The 22,123-nt window shown below is 46.2% G+C and overlaps 1 protein-coding gene across 2 annotated transcripts in view; it reads right to left on the bottom strand.

The window, feature by feature from the left end:
- Positions 1-1,439: 1,439 nt before the first annotated feature.
- The window catches only part of NHSL2 (NHS like 2), a 273,340-nt gene continuing 252,656 nt past the window's right edge, over positions 1,440-22,123 (bottom strand). The window contains exons 3-8 of one of the 2 annotated variants that reach the window (XM_049643960.1): positions 19,382-19,509; positions 18,883-19,078; positions 16,934-17,065; positions 13,416-15,740; positions 11,792-11,924; positions 1,440-10,949 (exon numbers count right to left, since the gene is read on the bottom strand). In XM_049643960.1, the coding sequence (XP_049499917.1) occupies positions 10,625-10,949; positions 11,792-11,924; positions 13,416-15,740; positions 16,934-17,065; positions 18,883-19,078; positions 19,382-19,509 (3,239 nt within the window). In that variant the 3' untranslated portion in view covers positions 1,440-10,624. The remainder of the gene's footprint in view (positions 10,950-11,791; positions 11,925-13,415; positions 15,741-16,933; positions 17,066-18,882; positions 19,079-19,381; positions 19,510-22,123) is intronic. The other variant, XM_049643959.1, reaches the window with a different exon arrangement.

The raw sequence follows: 22,123 nt of genomic DNA, 5'->3' as shown, positions 1-22,123 counted from the left end.
AGTGCTTCCTGGGGGAACTCAACCCACAACTTCACCTTGATGCAGGGTTCACAGGCTCAAATGCCTTCAGGGGCATAGCAGGTAATATACATGAACGAAGCTGTTTGGGTTTAATATAACAGGGACAGATGAGGAACTAGTTAACTGCAGAGATTGTGCCCACCTAAATTTTTAAAAATTGAAAAACAACTCCAGACAGTGTTTGTACTCCACACAGTGTGTATGAGCTCAATTCAGCCTGCAGGCATCCTGTGTATGACCTATGCTTTGGTTTTTGTATTTTTTCAAGATTGTATTTTAATTTTTAAGTAATCTCTACACTCAACCTGGGGCTTGAACTCAACAATCCCGAGATCAAGAGTTGCATGCTCCAGTGACTGAGCCAGCTGAGTGCCCCTATGACCTGTGTTTTAAAGGCATATTCTCTCTTTGGTTAATTAATATACCAGACCCTGCCTTTGACATGTCTTTTGTGGGTCTCATCAGTGTGGGTCAGTCCCTAAAAGCTTCTCCAACTTGTGGTATGGTAGACCAAGGAGGCTGTGACCCTGCCAGAGTGACCATTAAACTCTGCACCACAAGGTCCTACTGAGGTACTGCTTGCCATGAGGTCCACCTTGAGCCAGCCTTTATCTGACCTTTATCTTAAATCTTAACACCTGCTATTGTATGAGAGTCGCCTTGGCCCCTCTCCCTTCCCTTGTGAGTTTTCTAGGTTTTTCCATTTCTGTTGTGTCTTTTTGGAAGAACAACCTGGTATTATCAGAGGACATGAGCTAATGTAGGGCCTGGGAAGACAAGGATGCTGGCTGCAAGGGCCTCAGCCTTACATGCTTGGGCCAGTTGGGAATAGAGAACGAAACTCCTTTTGGATGAGAGTTGACCCTTAAATATAGTTATCACTACCTGCATGGTGGGATCAGACCCTTTTTGAGGGATGGAAGTGATATGGGCCACATCTGGTCTGTGTTTTTTTTTTGTTTGTTTGTTTTTTTGCCCCCAGCCCAGACTCACTCTGGTCTGCCCTGCTGGATGGCTTCATTGAGCCAGAGAACAAAGAGGGAGTGCATGCCCTGAGCACAGTTGCTACAGCAACCTCCTCTCAGGAGCCTGGCAACTGCTGCCCACTTCACCAGAGCCCCGCCTCCTCTGCGGCCCCTTGTTGCTTCCAATAAGCAGTCATGCTCAAATCCCTGAGACAAAGTCCTTGAACATGAATTACCTGACCATGTCCCTTAGGTTCACCATTCTGTGGGCCAGGTTTCTGCAAGACACTGTGTCCTGCATATAGGCTTTGGGCTCCTAAGGGTTTGTGAGAATCAAACCCCATGTATGTGGGCCCCACACTTGCATGGCTGGTAACACATGCTCAGAACTGGGCTTAGTGTCTGAATAAAGGCGTCACTGCTACAATGAAAACCAGAGGGTGAAACAGAAAATGGTTTTAACAGAAAGAGTTTATTTCGAGAAGACACAAACAGCTCTAGCTATATAAAGAATACAGTTCAATTGCTGGTAGCAAGCCAGTATGGAATGCTTGAATAAAAAAAGAAGAAAGAAAATAAAGACAAGAAAAACCCTTTGTAATATCACCCCACAGAGGGCTTCCTTCCATTTTGTGTTGGAATTCTAAAAAGCCTGGGATTATGATCTCTCCTAATTTCTGCTGCTTCTTGAAATTTTTATCCAGGGACACTTTCTTATCACTGGGGGAATTGCCTTATCTCTGCCTTCTAGTTGAGGATATTGGTCTGTAAATTCCTGTCTCCCTTATTTTTTCTTAAGTACATTGTCGGCACTCAGTAAGCACTGATTGGTAAGTGCTAATGAAACAAAAAAGTCTGTCTCCTGACTATGCATAGTAGGACTAGCCAGTCCTCCTTCCTCATTTTGCTTTTTGCAAGTGTAGGTCTTTTGTTGCCTTAGAGTCCAAGGCATAAACCTGGTTCCCTTCCTAAGTCTGGAAATTTTCAAGCAAAGGCAGAAAGAAACTGTTTCATAGATATTTTCAAATAGGAAAATCATGAAAGTTACTCATGCCTCTGACTTTTTAAGATTTAGTTTTCAATATGTGGGTAGATCCCTGGGCTCAAATGACAGAAAGGAAGCTTAAAGGTCCTAAGAAGCAATTTGCTTAGGAAAAACTGCAGCCTGGGAGGTATGTCTGAGTGACTGAGTTCATATCAAATTAAAGTCCTTGCTCTTTATATGTCAGCTTGTTCACAATTGTCGCAGAGAGTTTCTTCAAATGGCTTCCTGAGGGAAGCCAGCAAAAACCAGTAGAGAGAAAGTTTCAAAAGACAAGAAAAGGGAAATTCCTCAGGATGATGCCTCATCCCCTTCTTGACCAGCCCCATCAGACCTATATCTGGACCAGAGAACTGATGAAACACTAGATGGAGTGTGTGTGTGTGTGTGTGTGTGCGTGCATATGTGTGTGTGAGAGAGAGAGGAGGGGAGAGGGAGAGAGAGAGAAGGAGAGAGGGAGAAAGGGAGAGAGAGAAAAGAGAGACAGATACAGTAGTCAATGAGGCCTTCACAGTTCCATTGGAGAAACCAGGCTCACACACACAGGCACACACCTTCTTCACTCATATCTCTCAATGCTTACATGAGAAAAATGTGAAATGTGAATCTGAGCTTTAGACTTCCAGGTAGCATGAGAGGTAGAGATGGCAGCAAGATGTAGGGTTGTGAGGAAGATTTAAGGAATTCTTTTTTTTTTTAGGTGAGGTCTAGCCCAACATGGTGCTTGAACTCAAACCTTGAGATCAAGAGTTGTATGCTCTACTGACTGAGCCAGCCAGGTACCCCTAGGGATCCTTTTAAAGGTTCAGAAAACAGGAGGCGGTGGTATGCTGAATGCTTGCTGGTTGTGGTGCTGCACAGAGCATCCCAGGGAGTCCATCCTGGGGCCTGGGGGGCCAAGGAGGCAGGGGGTTTAGACAGGAAAACACTGTGGACACAGAATACCTTCTATACCTCATTGGTTTTCTTGCTGGGGATAAGTCTAGAACAGATCCAAATTACATTATAGAAAATGGACACATGGACATTCTGGGTTTCAAAACCAACTATGGGAATCAAGAGTGCTGGTGATTTCCTTAGGAAATTGCAGACCAAACTGGCATCTCATGGCCTGGGCCAACAGACTTTCCAGAGACAGCCCTAAACTTGTGACGGCAATATAGGGCAGGTCAGGCCAGATGGCCCAGGGCCGGGGTCCCCAGCCAAAGTTCGGGAGACCAATATAGGGACAAAAGAAATAAGAAAACTCAGAAATCCATTCTTCCCACTCAGTTTACCTCAAACTCAAGGAATAAGAGGCACATTGGATAACCAGGACAGGAGGTCTGGAGAAAAGATTGAGGGTTTCTACACCAAGGTAGTGAGTGAGAGAGAGAGTCAGTGATGAGCACCCTATCAAAGAATAATGGGTTGGTATATGCAGCCCCTCTGCACCCACTTCTGTGCAGACTGGTCTGACAGTGAAGTAGATAGGAGGGCAGTGAGCCATATCACCCAGTATACAACCCAGTTATCACATGGGGCCCGTCACAGAAATGCCTGTTACAGAACATTGTCTGGACCAGGGGTCAGTAAACTATGACAAGCAGGTCAAATCCAGCCTGGGGCTTTATATGGCCCAAGAGCTAGGAATGGTATCTACATTCTTAAAGTATTGTAAGACAAAGAAACAACAGCGAAGAAGAATATGCTACAGAGACCACATGTGCCCCCCCCCAAACCTAAAATAGTTACTATCTGGCCCTTTACAAAAAAAGTTTGTCAACCCCTGGTCTAGATCCCATCAATCTATGAGCATTCCTGAACATAGAAACCAGAGGAGGTCCAGTGGAAACAAGGGAACAATGGAAATAACTGGAACTACCACTCCATGTAACTAGCACAACCCTAAAGGGACACTGCCTTCAATTCCACAGAATAATAAGGTATGCACGGACCATGGAAGGAAGCTCAAGAATAGCTAAAGAGAAGAGTCACACTAGGCAAAGAATGTTCCAGAAAAGAGAATGCATGCAGAGCACAGTACTGATTAGGGAATTTTGTTATTTTTTTGATAAGATGGAGATAAAGTTTGAGCCCAGGGATCGACATAACATCAAGCTAGGTGAAGCTTCTAGAATACAACTAAATATCTCATGAGCATGTAACAGTCTGATATCTCATAAAGTTTAAGAAGGGAAGGATAAAGTAGATTCTAGGAAAGCCTATATCGGTTTGTCCTACTTTAAATAAACACCAATTACAAAAGTTGAGACTAAAAATAAAGTAGACATTGAGTGACATTGAGAAGAGGATTCTTTGTTTTTCAAAAGAAGTCACCAGACGATTCCTTTAGAAAAGAAGCTTCTCTACTAAAAAGTGGAATTTGATCTATAAAAATTCATTTTTCAAACTTCTTTTAGGGAAAATATATACAAAGTAGGGAACATATACTGAATTTTGAGGGGAAATGAATGTTTCTAAATTGAAAATCAGATTTGTCCTTGGATTCAACTAAAGAAATCTTGAGCAGTTTCCCTTAAAGAAAATATATTAGTTTGTTGAAATACCTGGGAAATCCATGTGTCATAAATGTAGAAGCCAGCTGTGGGTCTTCTATAAATGCAGCCCTTTAAATGAAAAAAAACACTGGCCCCAGAGGCAGGAGATCTGGAACTGAGGCCAGGTCCTGCTACTGTGTGTGTGACCTTGTGTAAGTTATTTGACCTTTCTGGGCCTCATGTGTAAAATGAGAGGTTGGTCCCTTTCACTTCTAACATTCCATGGCTACAGATAAATATAGAAATAAGATAAATACAACAACCTAGAAATAAAAAATATTCCCCAAAGTAAGTTTTGGAGTCAGTAGAAAAGAGTAGCAATGAAATATCATAAAAAGAATAAAATTGTAACTACTAGCCAGAGTAAATATATCTCATTTAAAAATTAATGAAAAGATTTGTAATTTACAGATTTAATCAGGAGAGGTAAGAACATACATATTGATATTTCTTTACCACCACACATATGGAGGAGAAAATGAGTTTGGGGTGACTTATATAGTGAGCACAATGCTGCATTTGCATGCATAACATTTGGTAAAATTGGACATTAAAAAAAAGCGGAACACCACAAAAGGAATAAGTTTCTATAAAGCCTGGCATTGAAAAGAAGCTGAGGGGGGTTAATTGGTTGTTCCAGTTCAGATTTTGTTGGTGTATTTGTTGATATCAAATTCTACTATGTAGGCAAAATATTAAAATCAGAGCCCTCCTAGAGAACAGCCACCTTGGTGAAGATAGGTATTTAAGGGTTGGCAATACCAAACATAACACTTTTTTCCTTTTTTCCTATTTGTGAATTCAAAAAAATTAAATCCAAAACGGGCCAGACATGCTGGTTAAGTCAAATCAAGAGTTTTGCGGGTTAAGCGAGTAGTTGATTCAATCTGGTAATTTCTTAACACGAAACAAATGTATACCTGACCAACACGACCATATACATCACTTGGCCAGAGACCAATCACTGTGATGACAGCAGAAATGGTGGGAAAGTTTGAAATCATTTGAACAGTTGTGGCTATAGTGATTCAGGGGCTTGGAGAAGTAACATCACTGGAATACACACACACACACACACACACACACACACTCCAGGGCTGCTGCTGCTGCTGTTTCTGGGATGACACTTTGAGAACCACTGGCCTTGATTTTGGGCTTTTACTGAACAAATGTATATTCCTATTTCACACAATCCATTACTTATGCAAATTAATTTTTGCTAAACTTATGAAAAGCACCTCAAATATTTGGCTATAACTGTTTACTGCCATATTCCTATATAAATGTGTCAGAATATTCTAAAACTTTATTCCATGTCATTGTTTAAATTTTCATTTTTGCTGCTCTTTGACTAAGGCAGCTCTTCCCACTCTTGTCATTTTAAATCCCTAATACCTTGGTGACTTATAGCTAAAATACAAGCAAAGGCTTTGGAGGGACTGGATGCTCTGGTATAGATCTGGTCTTTCTCACACCAAGCTGAAGTGATAGCACAAAACATAAATAAGGGCAGGGGAAGCAGAGGCTTGTGTTTAGTAAAGTTGTACCTCTAGCAAGTTTAATAATTACCACCACCACCACCAAGAGACCAATATGGATCAGACATTGATCAGACAGTTTCACCTTTCACAAACAGGACACATTTTCACAAACTCTAAGTCCTTGTGTTCTTTTACTAAAATGACTAGTATTAATTCCATTTGTGTAAAAATGTTAATGTACAATATGATCTCGGCCTTCTCAGTGGCTTTCAGTAGCCATTTCTGAGAGTCTCTTGGTAGATGTGGTCCCTTGGTCCCTTGTCCAATAGAACAGCATGGGGTATCAGGACTATTTAGTCAACCACCAGCAATTTAATACAATAATTCCAGGAGATTAAGGTATTTTCTATGTTCTGGAGTTAGCTTTCAGGGAATTTGGCCTTTCGGTGGTGAAAAATACACTTTGCAGCTAATCGAGGCCTAGAATTCTACAGGCAGAACTTCAATTCCTTTGGCTTAAGGCTTTTCCCCTGTTATAATGCAAGCGACCCTCAAAAAAGGTAGTGTTAAGCCTTATGATGTTACAGTAAAGGACTTTATCCCTTTCCTGAGAGCATGTTTTTCTTAGTAAAGAGAACAAACTAGGAGGCACTCAGGAGAGTTGGGGCTGGGAATCAAGATCTGGGGAAAATGGAGCAGAAAGAGGAGAATGAAGATTCATCCCAATGGCAGACCTCCAGCTCATTCACTATTGTGCTGAAGGGCTGTCTCTGTCTGCATCCCTACTGAAAATGGGTGCTAACTTGCCACTTGGAGCAGGTTGCTTAGAAATCAACCATGTTTTCTGATAATATTGTCTATTCTTAGATGTATAGGCATACAAAGGCTTATAGCAATGGAAAAAAGAAATGGCAATAAAACATTTGGTGCAACAACAGGGATTTATCAGAGGAACCACACTTACAGGAAGAAGATAAACTGATATTCATAGAGTGCAAAGTGCAGGGCTGAGACGAGGGTAAAGCACTTGTGCGGCCCTGAGAGTGGGCGCTTCGTTCACCTCACTCTAGTCCTGGCCCTGGAAAATCAGATTAAAGTGAAAGCCTACTATTGTGTTACAGACTTGGTGATGATGGAAGGCTGCACTGGTGAGGAACAAGAGCACTGGCCACAAACTCAATTTTTTAAGGAATAGTTTATCAGGAAGAGGGCAGGTGCACGGACACATCTGCTCAGATAGGTACTGCAGGATCACAATCTGATCTGTGTTGTCTAGAGATTTAAAATGGATGTCCAGTGAAATGCTTGTTGTAAGCTTTTATAGAATCTTCTCTAGTCTTTGCACATTCAAGGGGATGCCTTCAGACCAATTGGTCTATTTGAGGTCATTAGGCTAACACGAACTATTTCGCTGTTTGTGGTCTTGCCTCCTTAAAGGGTAAGCTGTAGGTTAGGGATGCAGTTCACAGGAGTCAGGGCTGAGGGACAAGTTGGGGCCAAGTGGGAAGCTTAGGTGAGAGATGAGGCAGACAAAGGAGAGGAGATACTAGCGAGGCTTCCTGCTTTACCAAGAATGGCTTGCTGTCTACTCTTGACATTTGAACCACAAATACGTAATGAATACCCACCAAGAGTAAATCACTCTTTGCTACCCATTGACCTCTCCTGGGGATGACTCCCTCTACTCATGACTACACTGAGGTTAGTCCAGCAGAGCTACCTGTGGCTATCGGTTGGAATCAGAGCAAACAAAAGGATAGAAACAACTTGAATTGGAAGCTGACCTCCTGTGGCAAACTTCATTTTACTTGAACCCCTTCTGTATTCCATGCTCAAAAATTGTGATCATTATTATTTGCACTAGTGACCGTGGCAGTACTAGGTCTCTGAAAGCCTACATGGAGGGGCTGTCAGCCTCTCTTCTCTGGTCTTAACAGAGTCGGTACAGAGGGCAGCAAACATTGTGCTCTGTGCCTCGGTGGGAGAGTTGGTGTTACAATCATGGGGATGAGAGAGGTTGAGGGTTAGGAGTAGGAAAGATGTTTGGTGTCATAGTCATCAGTGACTAACAAATTCTACAGTTTGGTTGTTTGCCTGGGATTAGGTCCACGTGTTGCAAAATATTAAAGGAATATTTCTTGCCCTCAATGTGACCTCTGACCATAAAATCTCTGCCCCAAATCCTCTTGTGCTAATGGAAACACCACTGGGTATTTGAAGGCCATAGTAATGATGCAGAAGATGTTACAAAAATTCCAGGTATACAGACTATTGTAGAGGAAAGCAAGACTCAAGGTAACAGCAAAACATAAAAGTGTCTGGGCATTCAGCTTTAGAATCTTTTGGGAAAACCACCCAGGGATAGAAAGGTGAAACCCACTAGAAGTAGCAAACAAGAAGCTTCCAGAAAAACCAGTAGAAGTAACACATCCTGTACTATATGAGTCTCTTATTTGGCTTCAGACCTCAGCTGTTCAAAGTGGTTCCCAATGAGAAGGCCCTGGCAGCCTTTCACTTTTGTTAGGCCAAAGCATGAACACCCCTTCATTTCCCTGCAGAGGAAAAAATGTTTCTGTCTTTTGGAATTCTGAGTCTGGGGCAGACAAGCGTGGCATTCAGATATAAATTCAGGCCAGGAATGAATCTATTTTATTTCAGGCAAAACCCCTGAAATTTGATCTGGACCTTCAAATCAAATAGTTTGAATGCTTTCAAAAGCAACTGGGTTCTCACTGTTTATTATTTTAAGTGGCCTCTAAGTCAGGGGGCAGTGCTGATTGCAAAGAAGTTGATGAGCCTGGCCTGCACTTAGGAGTCTAGAATTCAGACCTGTACCAACCAAGGGCGTAGGCTTAAGACCTGTGAATGAGAGGCCCAAGTCTTCTCAGCAGTCAGTGTAGTTTTTCAGCTGCTCTGTCTGCAGGAGTGTGGGCAGTGGAGCTAAGAGCTTGCTTCTCATTGGTGAGCGATGTGACCTATCAAAATCAAGTTCTGCTTGTCTCTGGGGCAGTTTCTGCATCATCCAGGATGTTGGCCAATGAATCTGTTGGGTTGGGGGGGTGGCAGTGAAGGAGGAAGGGGTCCAGGAATCAGGCTACAATTTCATTTGACTTTTCTTTTCCCTTCTCGAGAATGTAGACCATTAACCCTCCATTATTGGTCAGCCAGTTTTTGTTCAATGCGTTGACTGTTTTTCTCCCCCAGCCTCCCCAAAACCAGACACATGAAAATCAAATGAATTACTTCTCTTGCTCTGCTTAGAAAATTGAACTGACAAGAATAGTTAGTGCCTATAAGCTTGTGTGGGGAGCAGTCACAATGATTGCTCTGGGGGCTCCGTCAGCATCTCATTTCCCCCGAGTTCCTACACTCTCCCCCAACATAGTTAATGTAAAGTCAGTCACACAGTGGAACATAAATGGCAAAAAGTAGCCCTTTGTGTGTATGTGTTATGGGCCACAGCCACTTGCAAGGCTGCCTTTTAGGTTTTGGATATATTCTTTTTAGTCCATACATTCTTGGTTTGGGAACAGAGTAAGACTTCCTTTAAACAAAAACAAAAGGAACCACAAACCACAATCTAAACTGAATGGAGGTGGACAAGTTACACTTACTTTCTCTCCTCCTTGAGCCTTTGATAATGCTGTTCCTTCAGCTAATTACTTCCTGTAATGAAGGTTATATGCAAATGAAACGAGAGTTCTTAGAATGCAGCATGAGCTGGGCACTGATTCTAGCTATCATTGTTGACAGACACTTGAAGAATTTCAAGACACAATGTGCAAGTTACCTTGGATAGATCTGAGTGAACAAATGGCTGCCTCATTTGTTGGCTGAACTTGATTCATCCAAAGCAACCCAGTCCTGACTTTTCCTAGTTGGCGGGGGCGGGGGGGGGGGGTGTCATCTACATGTTTATTGAAAGTCATCACCCTGATCTCCGCATAGACAATCAAACTGAAAAAGGCATGAATTTCAAGACAGACTCACATTCATATTTTGAATGACAAAAGCCATCCAATCAACCCCATGCTGAAATAAGTGCACAGCCACAAACCTCTCTGGTGGGGGAAGTTTAAGTGTGGATGGAGAGGCACCAAGTCTTTTTGTTTCTCCACACAGGGCCATCAAGGCCTTGCCAGGAAAGTGAATAATCAGCAATGGCACCCTATGATCCCCAGTTTTGGCAGTCCCCAATCCACTCTCACACTGTGCCCCTCAGTGACAGGAGTCAGGGATGGAGCAGCCTGGCCATTGATTGAATAGATGGTACATGTGCCCTTGCATCTGAGAATTTCTTCTCAGGGCACAACACTGGGGGAAGATAAGGAGAAAATCGGTAGTTGTGTAATGGCAAGATTGTAAGTATGAAAATGTAAAAGGTCTGAAGATGATTAAAGTGCCTGATGATTTAGTTCTAGATAAAGTGACCTGTCTCCTGCTGTCCAGAGTGTGAGTTAATGTAAAAGAAATGTAGGGTCTTCTGTTATGTCCATGATTACTTTTTAAAACCCTTTCTCTTCCCCTTTGTCTACTCAAGTTTAGTAACTAAACCCTGTTAACTGAACTCGGGACTTAGGTACTGGGGTCATCGGTAGTTTCACAGTCTTTTGAAAATTGTGCAATAATTCTCCGAGCCAGTGGGTTAGTGGTCTTCAGCAGTTCGGCTGCTGAGGGGCGGGACCTTGGAGTTGTCTTGCTTCCCTTCTTCTGTAGCAAGGCCTTGAAATCATCGTTTCTGCCAGCATCTAGGTTGGCACTGCCGCTTGACCCCGAGGAAGCAGCTGACTCACTGATTGGAGAATCAGCTGTGTTCTTTATTGGTGAATGGGAGCTTGGTCTGCTGCCGCCAGCAAAGGCCTCACCAGGCTCTTTCCAGCCAAGCAGCTTTCTTTTGGACCTAAATAAGAAAAAGTTTGTTTTAAGTGAATTCACCTGGCAGATATTTCCTAAATGCTTCGTATAATTTCATGAATGCCAGTGGCATGATGTGGGGGCTACCATGCAGCAGCCTTGCAAGCAGTTGTACTTACCAGCTTTCTCTCTCTCTCTGCTAAGTCCTCAGAGTCCCTTGTCTGGCTTCCTCTCTCTATACCCCTTTCAATGCCCCCAGCTGGAGTCGCTTGGCCTGTGCCTGCAGGCTCAGTTCTGCCTAGGTTCTGGGACCAAGGAAACATTTAAGGAGTCTAGGCCAGTAGCTCAGTGACTCTGGATCAAGACAGTCTGAGAGCTGATCCTGTTCTGAACTGGTGCTCCAGCTCTAATGACTGGGCTCTTTCTATTTTTTTCTCATCACCAAGTCCTTGCTTTGAAACCCTGTCTAACAACCGGTGCCCGGTCCGGTCCCACTTTGCCTAAGTTCCTGCTTTGATGCTTGGCTTGTTGCCCCATTTCACTTCTTGATAAGATGTTTTTGGTACAAGGAATTCTGTGAAGGGTTAAATGTCTCCGTCTGTAGACAGAGCTGTGAGAGAGCAGATGGAGCCACAATAGGCCTGCGGTTGCTAGGAGACGAGGGGCCTCTCACTCCGGCACCTGGTCTTCCCTTCCCTGCCCCTCCTCCACTTCACCCAAAGATGTCAGTGAATTGCATATGCAAGGCTGAGGGCTGCATTCACATATGTGGGTATCTGAACTTAGGCTCCAGTTGCAATTCTAATGGCTGCTTAGAGGTAGCAGATTTTCTTTTGGTATAAGAAAGGGTAGACAATTACAATAGGAATTAAGAAAATTGGTCTACACCTGTGTATCACAGTAAACAAATCTTCAGTTGTGCGTGAAGCCACAAACACATCATCGTCCTCTTCAGCAATCCATTCGGCTGTTTTATCACTGATTACACTTTTTTCTTCAGTGCTTGCTTCCGTAGAACTCCCTAGGCATAAGAACCAGAAGGAATTAAATACTTCGACCACAATAGTTAGGACAAAGCACATTCTCCTGTGGTATTTCATTTGATGTTCAAAGCAACTCTGGGAGGGCTGCAGGGCAGAGACTCTTAATGTCTCTGTTTTGCAGAGGAACACAATGTTCAGAAGGTTAGTGTTTTGGCCAAGGTGGAGTGAGTGGTGAAGATCAGCATGGGTCCCTGTGTTCTCACACCTTTTCCATTATACAACAGGTTGCCTGAGCATTCTCTTGTTTTGAATGCAGTATTTTTAAAAATCAAAAAGCAGAGACTCATCTAAAGCAATGACTCAACCAGTAGGTGGGAGTGGGACCTATCTGAATCTCAGAGGGAGCCTGTGGAGTTTGATGATGCATCTTCTAAAAATTACCTGTGGCTGTGATTTGTTTGCTTGTTTTAGCCACTATGATTTAACTTATGTTGGAAGTCCAAATTTGGCCTAAGGAAGGTCATAAGATTTTGATGTTTGGTGTTAAAGGTACAAAAAAAGGATGAGAAACATGGATGGATCTGGAGGACAATAGGTTAAGTGAAATAAGATAGTCACCAAAAGACCAATGCTGTATGATTCCACTTACATGAGGTCCCTGGAGGAGTCAAATTCATAGAGACAGAAAATAGAAGAGTGGTTGCCAGCATATGGGGGTGAGGGGACAATGGTGAGTTCTTGTTCAATGGATACAGACTTCAGTTTTGCAAGATGAAGAGAGCTCTGGAGGTGGATGGTGGGAGGTCATAGTTGTACTGCCCTGTGAATGTATTGAGCACCGCTGAACTGTACATTAAAAATGATTAGGATGATAAAGTTTATGTTATGTGTATTTTTGCCACAATTAAAACAAAAAGAGACATGCAAAAAAGACCCGAAAAATTATAAGGAACATTATCTAGTTTAGTCTTATTGTTCCAGGAAGAGCTAGCCTCAAAGCATCCAAGAAAGTGAGCTCCCTTTCTTCCAGAAAGCACTAAGAAAGGCTGCTGCTAGAAACATATTCCATTGTTCCAGAAGCTTGCAAGCCTTCCATAGCATTTGAACTCAGCCTGGGAGGGTACTGAGTCCCATGCATGAAACTAAAATCCATGTGGCTAGCGAAAAGTGCTATACCGGGAGGTAGAGAGATAGTTCCTAGGGCAGGGGATGTGTGCCTGACTAGGTAGATAGGCTACTAAGGTCCTAGGGTGCTAAGAACTAGTTTGATTTTAGTATGTTAGTATCAGGGGTTCCAGGTGAGATTGGCCCAAGCTGGATCTCGGAGATCCACCCCTGGGTCATTCCTAATCCCAAGGGCAGTGAGGCCTGTTTAGAATAACCCAAACCCTCAAGAGATGCCTCCTACTGACCTGGTTATCCTGGACTCAGGATCATTATTTGGGGGCATTTGCTTCTGTCTCTGGCACTCCATCCTTACCCTCATCTTTCCTGGGATTCAAAAGAAAAGCCAGCAGGAGTTTACTAACCTAGAGGACTTGCCTCCCTTTCACCTTCAGCCTCCGGTGTTGAAGTCATCCTTGTACCAGGTGACTGCAGTTGGTCACTGGTGGGGGGACAGCTGGCTTCTTCCTGAAGGGTGATGATGGGGCTGAGAGACAGCCTTGGTTCGGTTCCATACACCTCCACTTGAGCTGTGGGTGATGTGAGAGGCAGGTACAGCACACTGGGCTTTTTTGGGACAGGGGGTGGTATCTTGCCTTTCTTTTTCTCTGCTTCTTCCTGGCTCTGGAGGCTAATTCTTTCAGGCAGGGCTCTCACTTTGGGGCCTCCATCCTCCATACTTCCCTGGGGAGGTTGCTGTGTTCCTGAGAAGAAAGCACCAGAGGAACTAGCAAAAGGTGTGAAAACAAGAGTTGAGGCTGCTGTTGACTCCCCTGGGCTTCTGCCCTCAGGGCTGGAGGACTTTGGTTTCCGTACCACTGTGTAGACATCTGGAGGGAGTGGCCTCGTGTGTTGAATGGAGCTCTTGGGGGTCATAGCCAAGGTAGGCGAAGTTAGCGGGTACTCCTCAAGGACAGATGGTGGCTTGTGGACCAAGCTTGGAGGCCTTCGGGCCACGGGGGGCTTCTCAGCTATGGGAGGTTTTATCTTTCTCTCTGGCAAGGTGAAGACTTCTGCTCCTGCTTCCTCAGTATAGTCAGGGCACTCGATGTCATCTTCTGGCTCAGACTTGCTGACTGACCTCAGGCGAATGGAACGTAAGTCAGACTGAGTAACCATGGGCATAACTGGCTGGTTGGGGCTCATTTTCTGGGCCAGCTTGGCCCCAAAATTTGTATCTGAGTGATGCCGGCTCACCTTGGTTTTGCTTCGGATGGAGATACTCATCCCAGACAGATCCAGGTTGGTTGACGAGGTCAGTGGTAGGTCAAACGAGAGGCGTGACTTGGACATTTTCTCCATTGGTGATGTCGGGGGTAGTGATGACTTCCTCTCAGGTACCACTGGACGCACCCGGACACTGCCACTTGGAGGGGGCAAGTGGCCCAGGGTCAAGGACATGGAGACGGTGGGTGTTGGTGTCTCTGACTGGCTGGAGTATCCACTGGAGGGTGACATCAGCCCAGCAGGCCTTCCTGGGGAGGATACTTCCCTGGCCTCCACCTCGATGGAGAGCTGGGAAGGTGTTGTGGCTCTGGACGTTGAAGGGGAGGCAAGAGACTCTGAGCTGCCCTGAACTTGGGTGCACTCAATGACTGTGGTGCCCGTGGCAGTGCTGGAGCTGGACAAGGATTGGTAGGTGTCACCAGACTTCCAGTCAGTAAGATACCAGTGGTGGGAGAATTGTGTGCCTTCCGGATCTTTGAAGGTTGGCACAGCTGGGTGACCCTGAGCATCCTGCTGGGATGAGTGATGTCCTTGGTGTTCCAAGGAGAGGCAAAGGCTCCTGGGCCTCTGGTCCTTGGGTAGGGCTGACCCACCTTCTGGCAAGAGGACTGGCTCATCTTTGACCAGTGAGACGCTGCGCATTGGTGGGGAAGGCTTTTTTTTGGCCTTCCTGAGCGAGATACTCTTGGATCTCTGTCTTCTGTGCTGGGTCTCCTGTTGGGCACGAAGGGAGGCAATGTTGTCAGTACTGTTACTGCCCTCAGAACTTGTACTGGCATGAGGCAGGGCAAAGGCTTCACCAGCCTTCTGTTCCTCATCATAGTCCACCTCTGCGGTGCCTGAGTCTGTGGGCACAGACAGTGACCGCTCCCGGAACCTGCTGGCCCCACCTGGGCCTGTCTCCATCCTTGAGGTGACACTAGTGAGAAGGCCAATCTTGGAGGGTCGTTCCACTGCCTGCCTTCGTTGAGCAGGGTGCTCAGAGTAGCCAACTGACCCACTGCATCCTGCTGGGTTATCACAAGTAACAAAGAGGGTAGCAGCCTCCTTAGGAACTAGAGGTGGCAGTGTGTGCAGAGACACCCAAACATTCCCAGAGGAAGGATTTTTTCCATTTTCACTGACTTGAGTACTCTGACTGGTGGCACTTGGAGTCATGTAGGTAAAAGTATCTCCCTTCCAGGAAGCAGAGAATGTCGATTCAGTTGGTCCATTGCAAGAACTGGGGATGCTATACACCATTCCTATGCTCTCCATGCTAGGAGGGTGTGCGCCACCACGCACCTGGAGAGTTTCTTCTGGATCACTCAAAGGACTCCTCAGTACTGGTGAGGGGAGATTTGGGAAATGAACTTCCTGACCAACTGCAACTCTTCCATGGACACCTTCTGGGACCGAATGACTGAGCCTGATGTCTGAGGTGGTGGAGCAGGCCACACTGCCTGCTGGGCTGTTGCTGTGACCTGGAGAAGGTAAACACGGAAAGTTAGTGATGCAGCCAGGGATCCCCCAGCAGCTGTCTTGAGACAGGAGCACCAAGTTTTTTTGCCAAGAAGCATTTGCCAACAGCTTGGTCAGGATGCCTTGGTTCTTCCTTTCCATAAATGAGGATGCTGGGGAAGTTGGGTCCTTGCCCATCACCACACAGTGAGTCACAGGGTGCCTGCCCTTGAATTGTCCAGGAGGCTGCCAAAGACTTGCCAGCTTTGATTATTCCTTTTGGAGCTGAAGCGGCAGGTGGGACTACCTCGGGTTTTCCCCAAGCTTTCACCCCAGGCTCATGAACCATCACAGACCTCAGTGCTCACCTCTCCTGAGATTAGAGCAGAGGCTTTTGAACTGATAAAGGACAGCGCTGTGTGACTTTCAGCCCCAGCAATGAATCTGGAGCATGCCACAGCTGGAAAGTTCAGAGTCTGGTTACATTTTTGGCACCTCTCACTTTTCAGCTTTGCAACATGAGAGACTTCAGATGACCTACACATGTGAGGAAACTATTCAGATGTCCAAAATCCCCAAAGATTTTTCTCATAAACAACAATTGTTACTACTACTAGTAGTATAATAATTTATAACAGCAGCCACCATTTGTTGAACACCTACTATGTACCAGGCACATGGTAGGTGAATGAATATATGTAATAACTCTAATATGCATGACAATTCTCACAGGTTGGTATTATTAGCCCCAACTTCCAGATAAAGGTGCTGAGGCTCAGAGAGGTTATGTAAGTTGGCCAAGTCCTCATGGTTAATAAGTGGAGAGGCCAGGACTCACATCCATCTCTCTGGTCTGTGCTTTTTGGATGGCTTCCGTTTAGCAGCAGTAGTGGCTCTGTTAGGATGGTGCTTTTAGTGATGATTCCCTCCTTTATCTATTTGCCTAAATCTGACACCTTTGGCTATATTCCATTTAGAATGGGAAACAATAACATAGTGAACTTATTAGCCTGGGAGACCTGCGCTCCATATTCAGTTGATGACCTTGACGAAAGGCCCTTGGTTGTCCTTAATTACCACATTGGCTTCTTTTAAGTCATCCAACCGCCCTCCCTCCCCACCCCCACCACCCCACACTCTGAATTATCCCTGGGTGGCAGGACTGGTGGCAATGAACAAGGGGAAGGTTCTGGGGCATCAGCTGTGGTGGGGTCACCTTGGTCTCGCTGGGAAAAGTTAGAGAATCCAATAATGGTCCGCCTCCGCCTCAGGGTGGATTTGGGGTTCACGGCTGTCTCTGTGTTAAACAACGAGTGTCGCAAACTTGCATGTTTATCAAACTGCTGCCCTGTAGCCAAAATAAAGACACTTGGGTGCATCCTGGTTTCTGTTTACAGTACAGTGGTCTGAGGTGGAGAGAAGGGATGATGGCAGGAGCAATGAGCATGAATAGAGTCCAGGCAGGTGGCCCTTCATCCTCCTCCCTCCCAATCTGGCTCTGGATACCCACAGCCCCAAGGCGTACATGTTGGCTTCCATAGGGTCGTACCCAGGGTCATTGGTGAGTCTTAGGTGGCTGAGGGCCATGGTTTTCAACCGTGACTATGTGTGAAAATCAACTGAGCAGCTTTTGAAACTCTAATACCTGAACCCCATCAAGAACACTTAAATCTCTGGCTGTAGGGCCCAAGTAGAAGCATTTTCTTGAACCCCCCAGGTGATTGATTATTCAGAGGTACAGCCTGGGGTGAGAATCACTGGTGTAGAGAGACAGGTTGAGACTAGATGTTGCTTGATTGTAATCTTTTCTCAAAGAAAGTCTTTGTATGGGCCAGTAAGGACAGTGCCTCCAAGAGGCTACCCTGCTGCCCCCCAGCATCCAGGAAGCAGCCTGATAGCCTGTCCTCCAGTCATCTGATCACATTTTATCAACATTCATCTCTGGATAGTGATTGATATCTATTTCTCTTAAAACACTGGGACAGTCTTTGCTCCAGGGGAATTGCTGGGGCAGGGGTGGGGTGACACCTGCTGCTCCCCCCACTGCCTCTCCCTCAGCAGCTGGCTAACCAAACCCTCCCCTCTCAGCCCCATGGCTACATGTGTCCCCACTCCCCACTGCCCCCACCAAGTTGCTCTGCAGGCAAAATCAGGGCTGGCCTCATTGAGAGTAAGGTGGAAGTTTAAAAACAAAGCGCCCACCTTTACTCTGTGAGTCTCTCTTCTCAGCCCGCACTCCTCTTGGTACGTCTCCCTAGGCTCTAACCTCTATTTCCTGCCCCTAATTTCCTGAGAGGATGCCAGGGGCTCTGAATGGCCCCATATCTAGGGAACGTTGCCACATGTGGCCAGACCTGTCCTCATTGTCTTTATCAGATTTTCCCAGCATACCACTGGCTAGTGCTGGCTCACAGGGTGCCTCTGGTCCCTTTAAGTCAGGAGGTCTTCATTTCATCCAGTCACTGGCCCTACCTCCTTCTGAAATGACTGACCCTCCTCCTCTTCCACTTACAGCTGGTGGAGTGTGGAGCATGAATTAATGATGGGCATGGTATAGGGTGCCACATGTCCCCAAAGTCACAGCCAGCTGAGCCTCATTTGCCTTGGTCTCTTTCTATTACTTCCATTTTCCAACACTTGCCACGTGGGTTGAAGAGGCCCACCTCACTAGAAGACCGGATGTCTACTGAAAGTATCACAAGGCCCTTGCTCTGTGTCCCGGGTATGATCCTCCCTTTTACCACCAGCACTACTGACCTTGCACTTCCACTCTGGCTCCTATCTGTGCACTACAAATCTGGCTTCTGGCACAAGAAGTTTTCTTTCCCCAAACCAAACTGAACTCACAAACTTGAAATTTCCATAGATGTAACCAAAGAGCACACAAGTTCACAAGGTTTTAGGGTTTTCTGTTAAGACAGATTTGTTTGCTACCAGATGGGCTCAGTTAGTATGGCAGTGCCAGTAGAGAGTGAAGAAAGAGCAGCCAGAGCCCCCTCTTCTGCATGCCTCCGTTCCTCGGCGAGAGCCATGACCTTGACAGTGCAGGGTGAGCCAGTAGCAAAGAAAGTCTCGCTCCCTCCCCTGGCACCCAGTGCATTTGGAGAGGATGGTCTGTAGTTGGCATGGGGGGAAGCAAATGGAAGCGATACTAAGCAACTCTACCAGAGATATTGATGGGCACAATGTCAGAGTGCGTGGAGCAAGGTTGAGGCCACCGTTTCTCCTCTAGGATGGGCAGAGGGAAGGGGCTATTCCAGGCAGCTTGCTTGTCGGTTGTGGTAGACAGGCTCAGGGAGGCCTCAGGGGCCCTCACACCCTGGGTGGTAGTCTCATCCTCGCTCAGCTGCCGTTTTGTAGGCTGTTGGGAAAGAAGGTGATGGGAAGGGTGTGCTCCCGACGAGATGAGCCATGCCATGGGATGGCTGTCTAGGTAGAGTGGTCGGAGGCTTCATCTAGGAGGCAGGAAAGTGTGGACAGGCTACCAGGCCAGACACCTGCTGTGTACAGCCCATCTCAGCAGGGCCTCCGGATAGCTCTGCTGGTGGGCAGAGGTGAGTGGCAGCTTCTGATGGGTAACGTAAACTGCTTGAGGACCCCTGTCAATGAGTGCAGAGAGAGCTCTGTATGCTGGCTCTCACAGGTGGGGGAAGAGGCAACTCACCATCAATACAAACTCCAGACGCCTGCCAGCCTGGGGCCTTGGGCTAAGGGTGGGCTCAGGGGCCTCATCAGCAGAGCGGAAGGTCTGCCCCAGGAGTCTGGCCTCCGAGTACTGTTCCTCATATTCTTCTGAAAAATAGCACAGTGGATACACACTCTAGGGGGCCATGGCCAAGCACTGGGCTGGGAAGGGACCATGAGAACTGGGGCTCCTGCTCTAGCTGCCAGGCCTGACTTGCATTGTTTCTCTAGGATATTTTCCGGCTTCTGAGCCTCTGGATTCAGAAATGGAAAAAGTCCTACTTCCCAGGACTGTGAGCGCCAAGGAGAAAAGAGAGTCAATGAAATTGAGTTGTGCCAGTTCTGAGACCAAGCCTGTGTCTTGATGGCCCCCACCTTAGGTGCTCAACCTAGAGGAGAGGTCCAGGAAGCAGACACCTTTTGCCATTTTAGGCTGTAGGGTCCCCTCTCTGAAACCCTGCACCTCTTCAGGTTTTCTGCAGCCCTACCAGGGAAAGGACCTGCATGAATCACGAAGACATCTGCATTGGAAAGTCCAATGTGGAGTGCTCCCTTGGATGTCAAGAACTCTTATTTGAGCCTCCAAGGGCCTGGTTCCCTGCACCTTGGTCCCACTGTGGGTGGTGTCAGGTCAAGAGGGGCTTAGCTGAAGCAGAGGGAAAGCAGAGGTAGTGACATAGAAGGCAGGAGAAGTCAAGGGGCATTGTCAGCGAGTAAGAAGGATGCAAAGGATTTGGATGGGCTTCATTTAAGTGATGAATTCGATGAGTAAAGGAGGAACGTGAGAGCAAAGAAACAACAGGTGGGGCTCTATGCACATTTGAACAGACTTTAAGACTCCCAGAAGCTTGGACTCAGGAGGGGCCTCAAAAGTTCTCTGGTCCAACACCCCACTGTGGGCTCAGAGTTCCTCCTAAGCAGACCTTCCAGTTGCTTCTTCAGCCTCCACATGCTCCTGCAGAGAAGGGATGGCAGCCTTCCTCCCAAGGCAGCTCATTCCATCCAAGAACAGTTGGGGCTGTCAGGCGTGTCAGGAAAGCTCTTCCTTATCTTGAGGTAGAATATACCTCCCTCTATATTTCTACCCACCCATCCTAATTCTGCCCATGGTGGCAACATAAAGCACATGGACTCTTTTTCTGCATGATAGCTCCTCTCTTATCTGAACACAAGGCTCATGGTGTCCCTCAGAACCTTGCTTCTCTAAGGTCACTGCTGCCCTGGCAGGGAGGTGGGGGTTTGGGTAGTCCAGTTGGGTGGCCCAGCTACTGTTTTCTAGTCCCCTTACAAGTTAACCTTTGTTGGTGTGGATAAATGAGAGCCGATAAGGCTTCTTTACACACGTAACATTCACTCAACAAATGTCTACTGAGCCCCTCCTGGAGATCCAGCTCTGTGCCACGTGCTTCTAGAAAGGCAAGGGTATGAAGAGATAACATTCTTTATGTTGAGACAGTCAGTCTGGTTATGTGGACAAACTCTACACCCAGGACTAGTAGATGAATGAGTAAATGAAGGGACAAATGACAGAAAAAGCAGCTCAGAACTATACAAGACCTCTTGAGCTGGATGGCGTAAGGCAGCTGACACGAGTGCTCATGCAGGGAAGGATGCAAAGTGTAGAGCGTTAAAGGGGTTTTTGGGTGAGGCAAGAAGAGAGCTTTGAATAAAGTGTGAGGATTGGGGGTTGGGAGAGCGAGGAAGCGCTTCTAGGCTTGGAAAAAAGCCCAAGTGGGACAGCGAGTGCCTGGCATAGGCATGGAGCTTGCGATTACAACTGAGGTTTTATTTGTATTATTTCATGGAGATAGAACTTACCTACAGTAAGGAACGCAAATCTTAAGTGCGCAGCTCAGTGAATTTTGACATACGCATGTCCCTTGTAACCTCCATCCAGAGACTGTAATGCCCCAGTAGCCTCTCGCATAGCACTGAGGTTTAATCCTTTTGCCACTCACATTAGCTAAATCCCTCTGATAAACGAGTATGGTTTTCATATTGCAAAGTCTTATCATGGACTGTACAGTCTTTTCTTTTATGGTAACTTTAGTATCGTTCCCAGCCATGCCCTGCGTTCCGCAGGACATGTACTGGGAGTTGACGGTGCATCTTATCAGGGTCTCTTCAGCTGCAAGATACTCTTGCCAAGCAGGTTACATACCATTTTTACTTCTCACAAAACTTTGTCATGTGGGTAATTGGAATCTGATTTGAAAGACGACGGATTGATCTGAAACTCAGGGAGGTTGGGTAATCTGCATAGTGTCTCACAGCTGGTTAGGCATGGGATTCAAATGTGATTCTAGGTCTGTCTGATTTCAAAGTCTGTGTTTTCTCACTCTACCTGGTGCATGCAATCTGACTGCTCTGGTACTACAACTCGGCTGTTTTTCTGGGTCATGTGGACCCAGCTTGGTGTACAGGGTACTCATCTGTATACTCCAAAGATGCCAGGCTGGGATTTGGGGACGAGGAGAGATCTGGGTGCTGTGTACTGGGCTTCCTTTGATGAGGCAGTAGCTAGCTACCCAGGAGCCACACGGACAAGGTTAAGACCAGAGCAGAGTGAGTGAGGTCCTGAGAGGGAGACCCTGCAAATGCCTCCATTGTCTTTGGGTGCGAGAATTCCAAAGACATAGGTGATGTGGCAAGGCAGGGGAGTCTCTCACCCAGCTCTCTTGGTAAATGGCTTGACCATTGCCCTGCTTCTGCCTCTGTCTCC

This window comes from Panthera uncia, chromosome X, assembly GCF_023721935.1.
Source record: "Panthera uncia isolate 11264 chromosome X, Puncia_PCG_1.0, whole genome shotgun sequence".
In the NCBI taxonomy this organism is placed as follows: domain Eukaryota; kingdom Metazoa; phylum Chordata; class Mammalia; order Carnivora; family Felidae; genus Panthera; species Panthera uncia.
The sequence above is the reverse complement of the archived record's forward strand: the minus strand, read 5'-3'. Positions and strand labels throughout refer to the sequence as shown.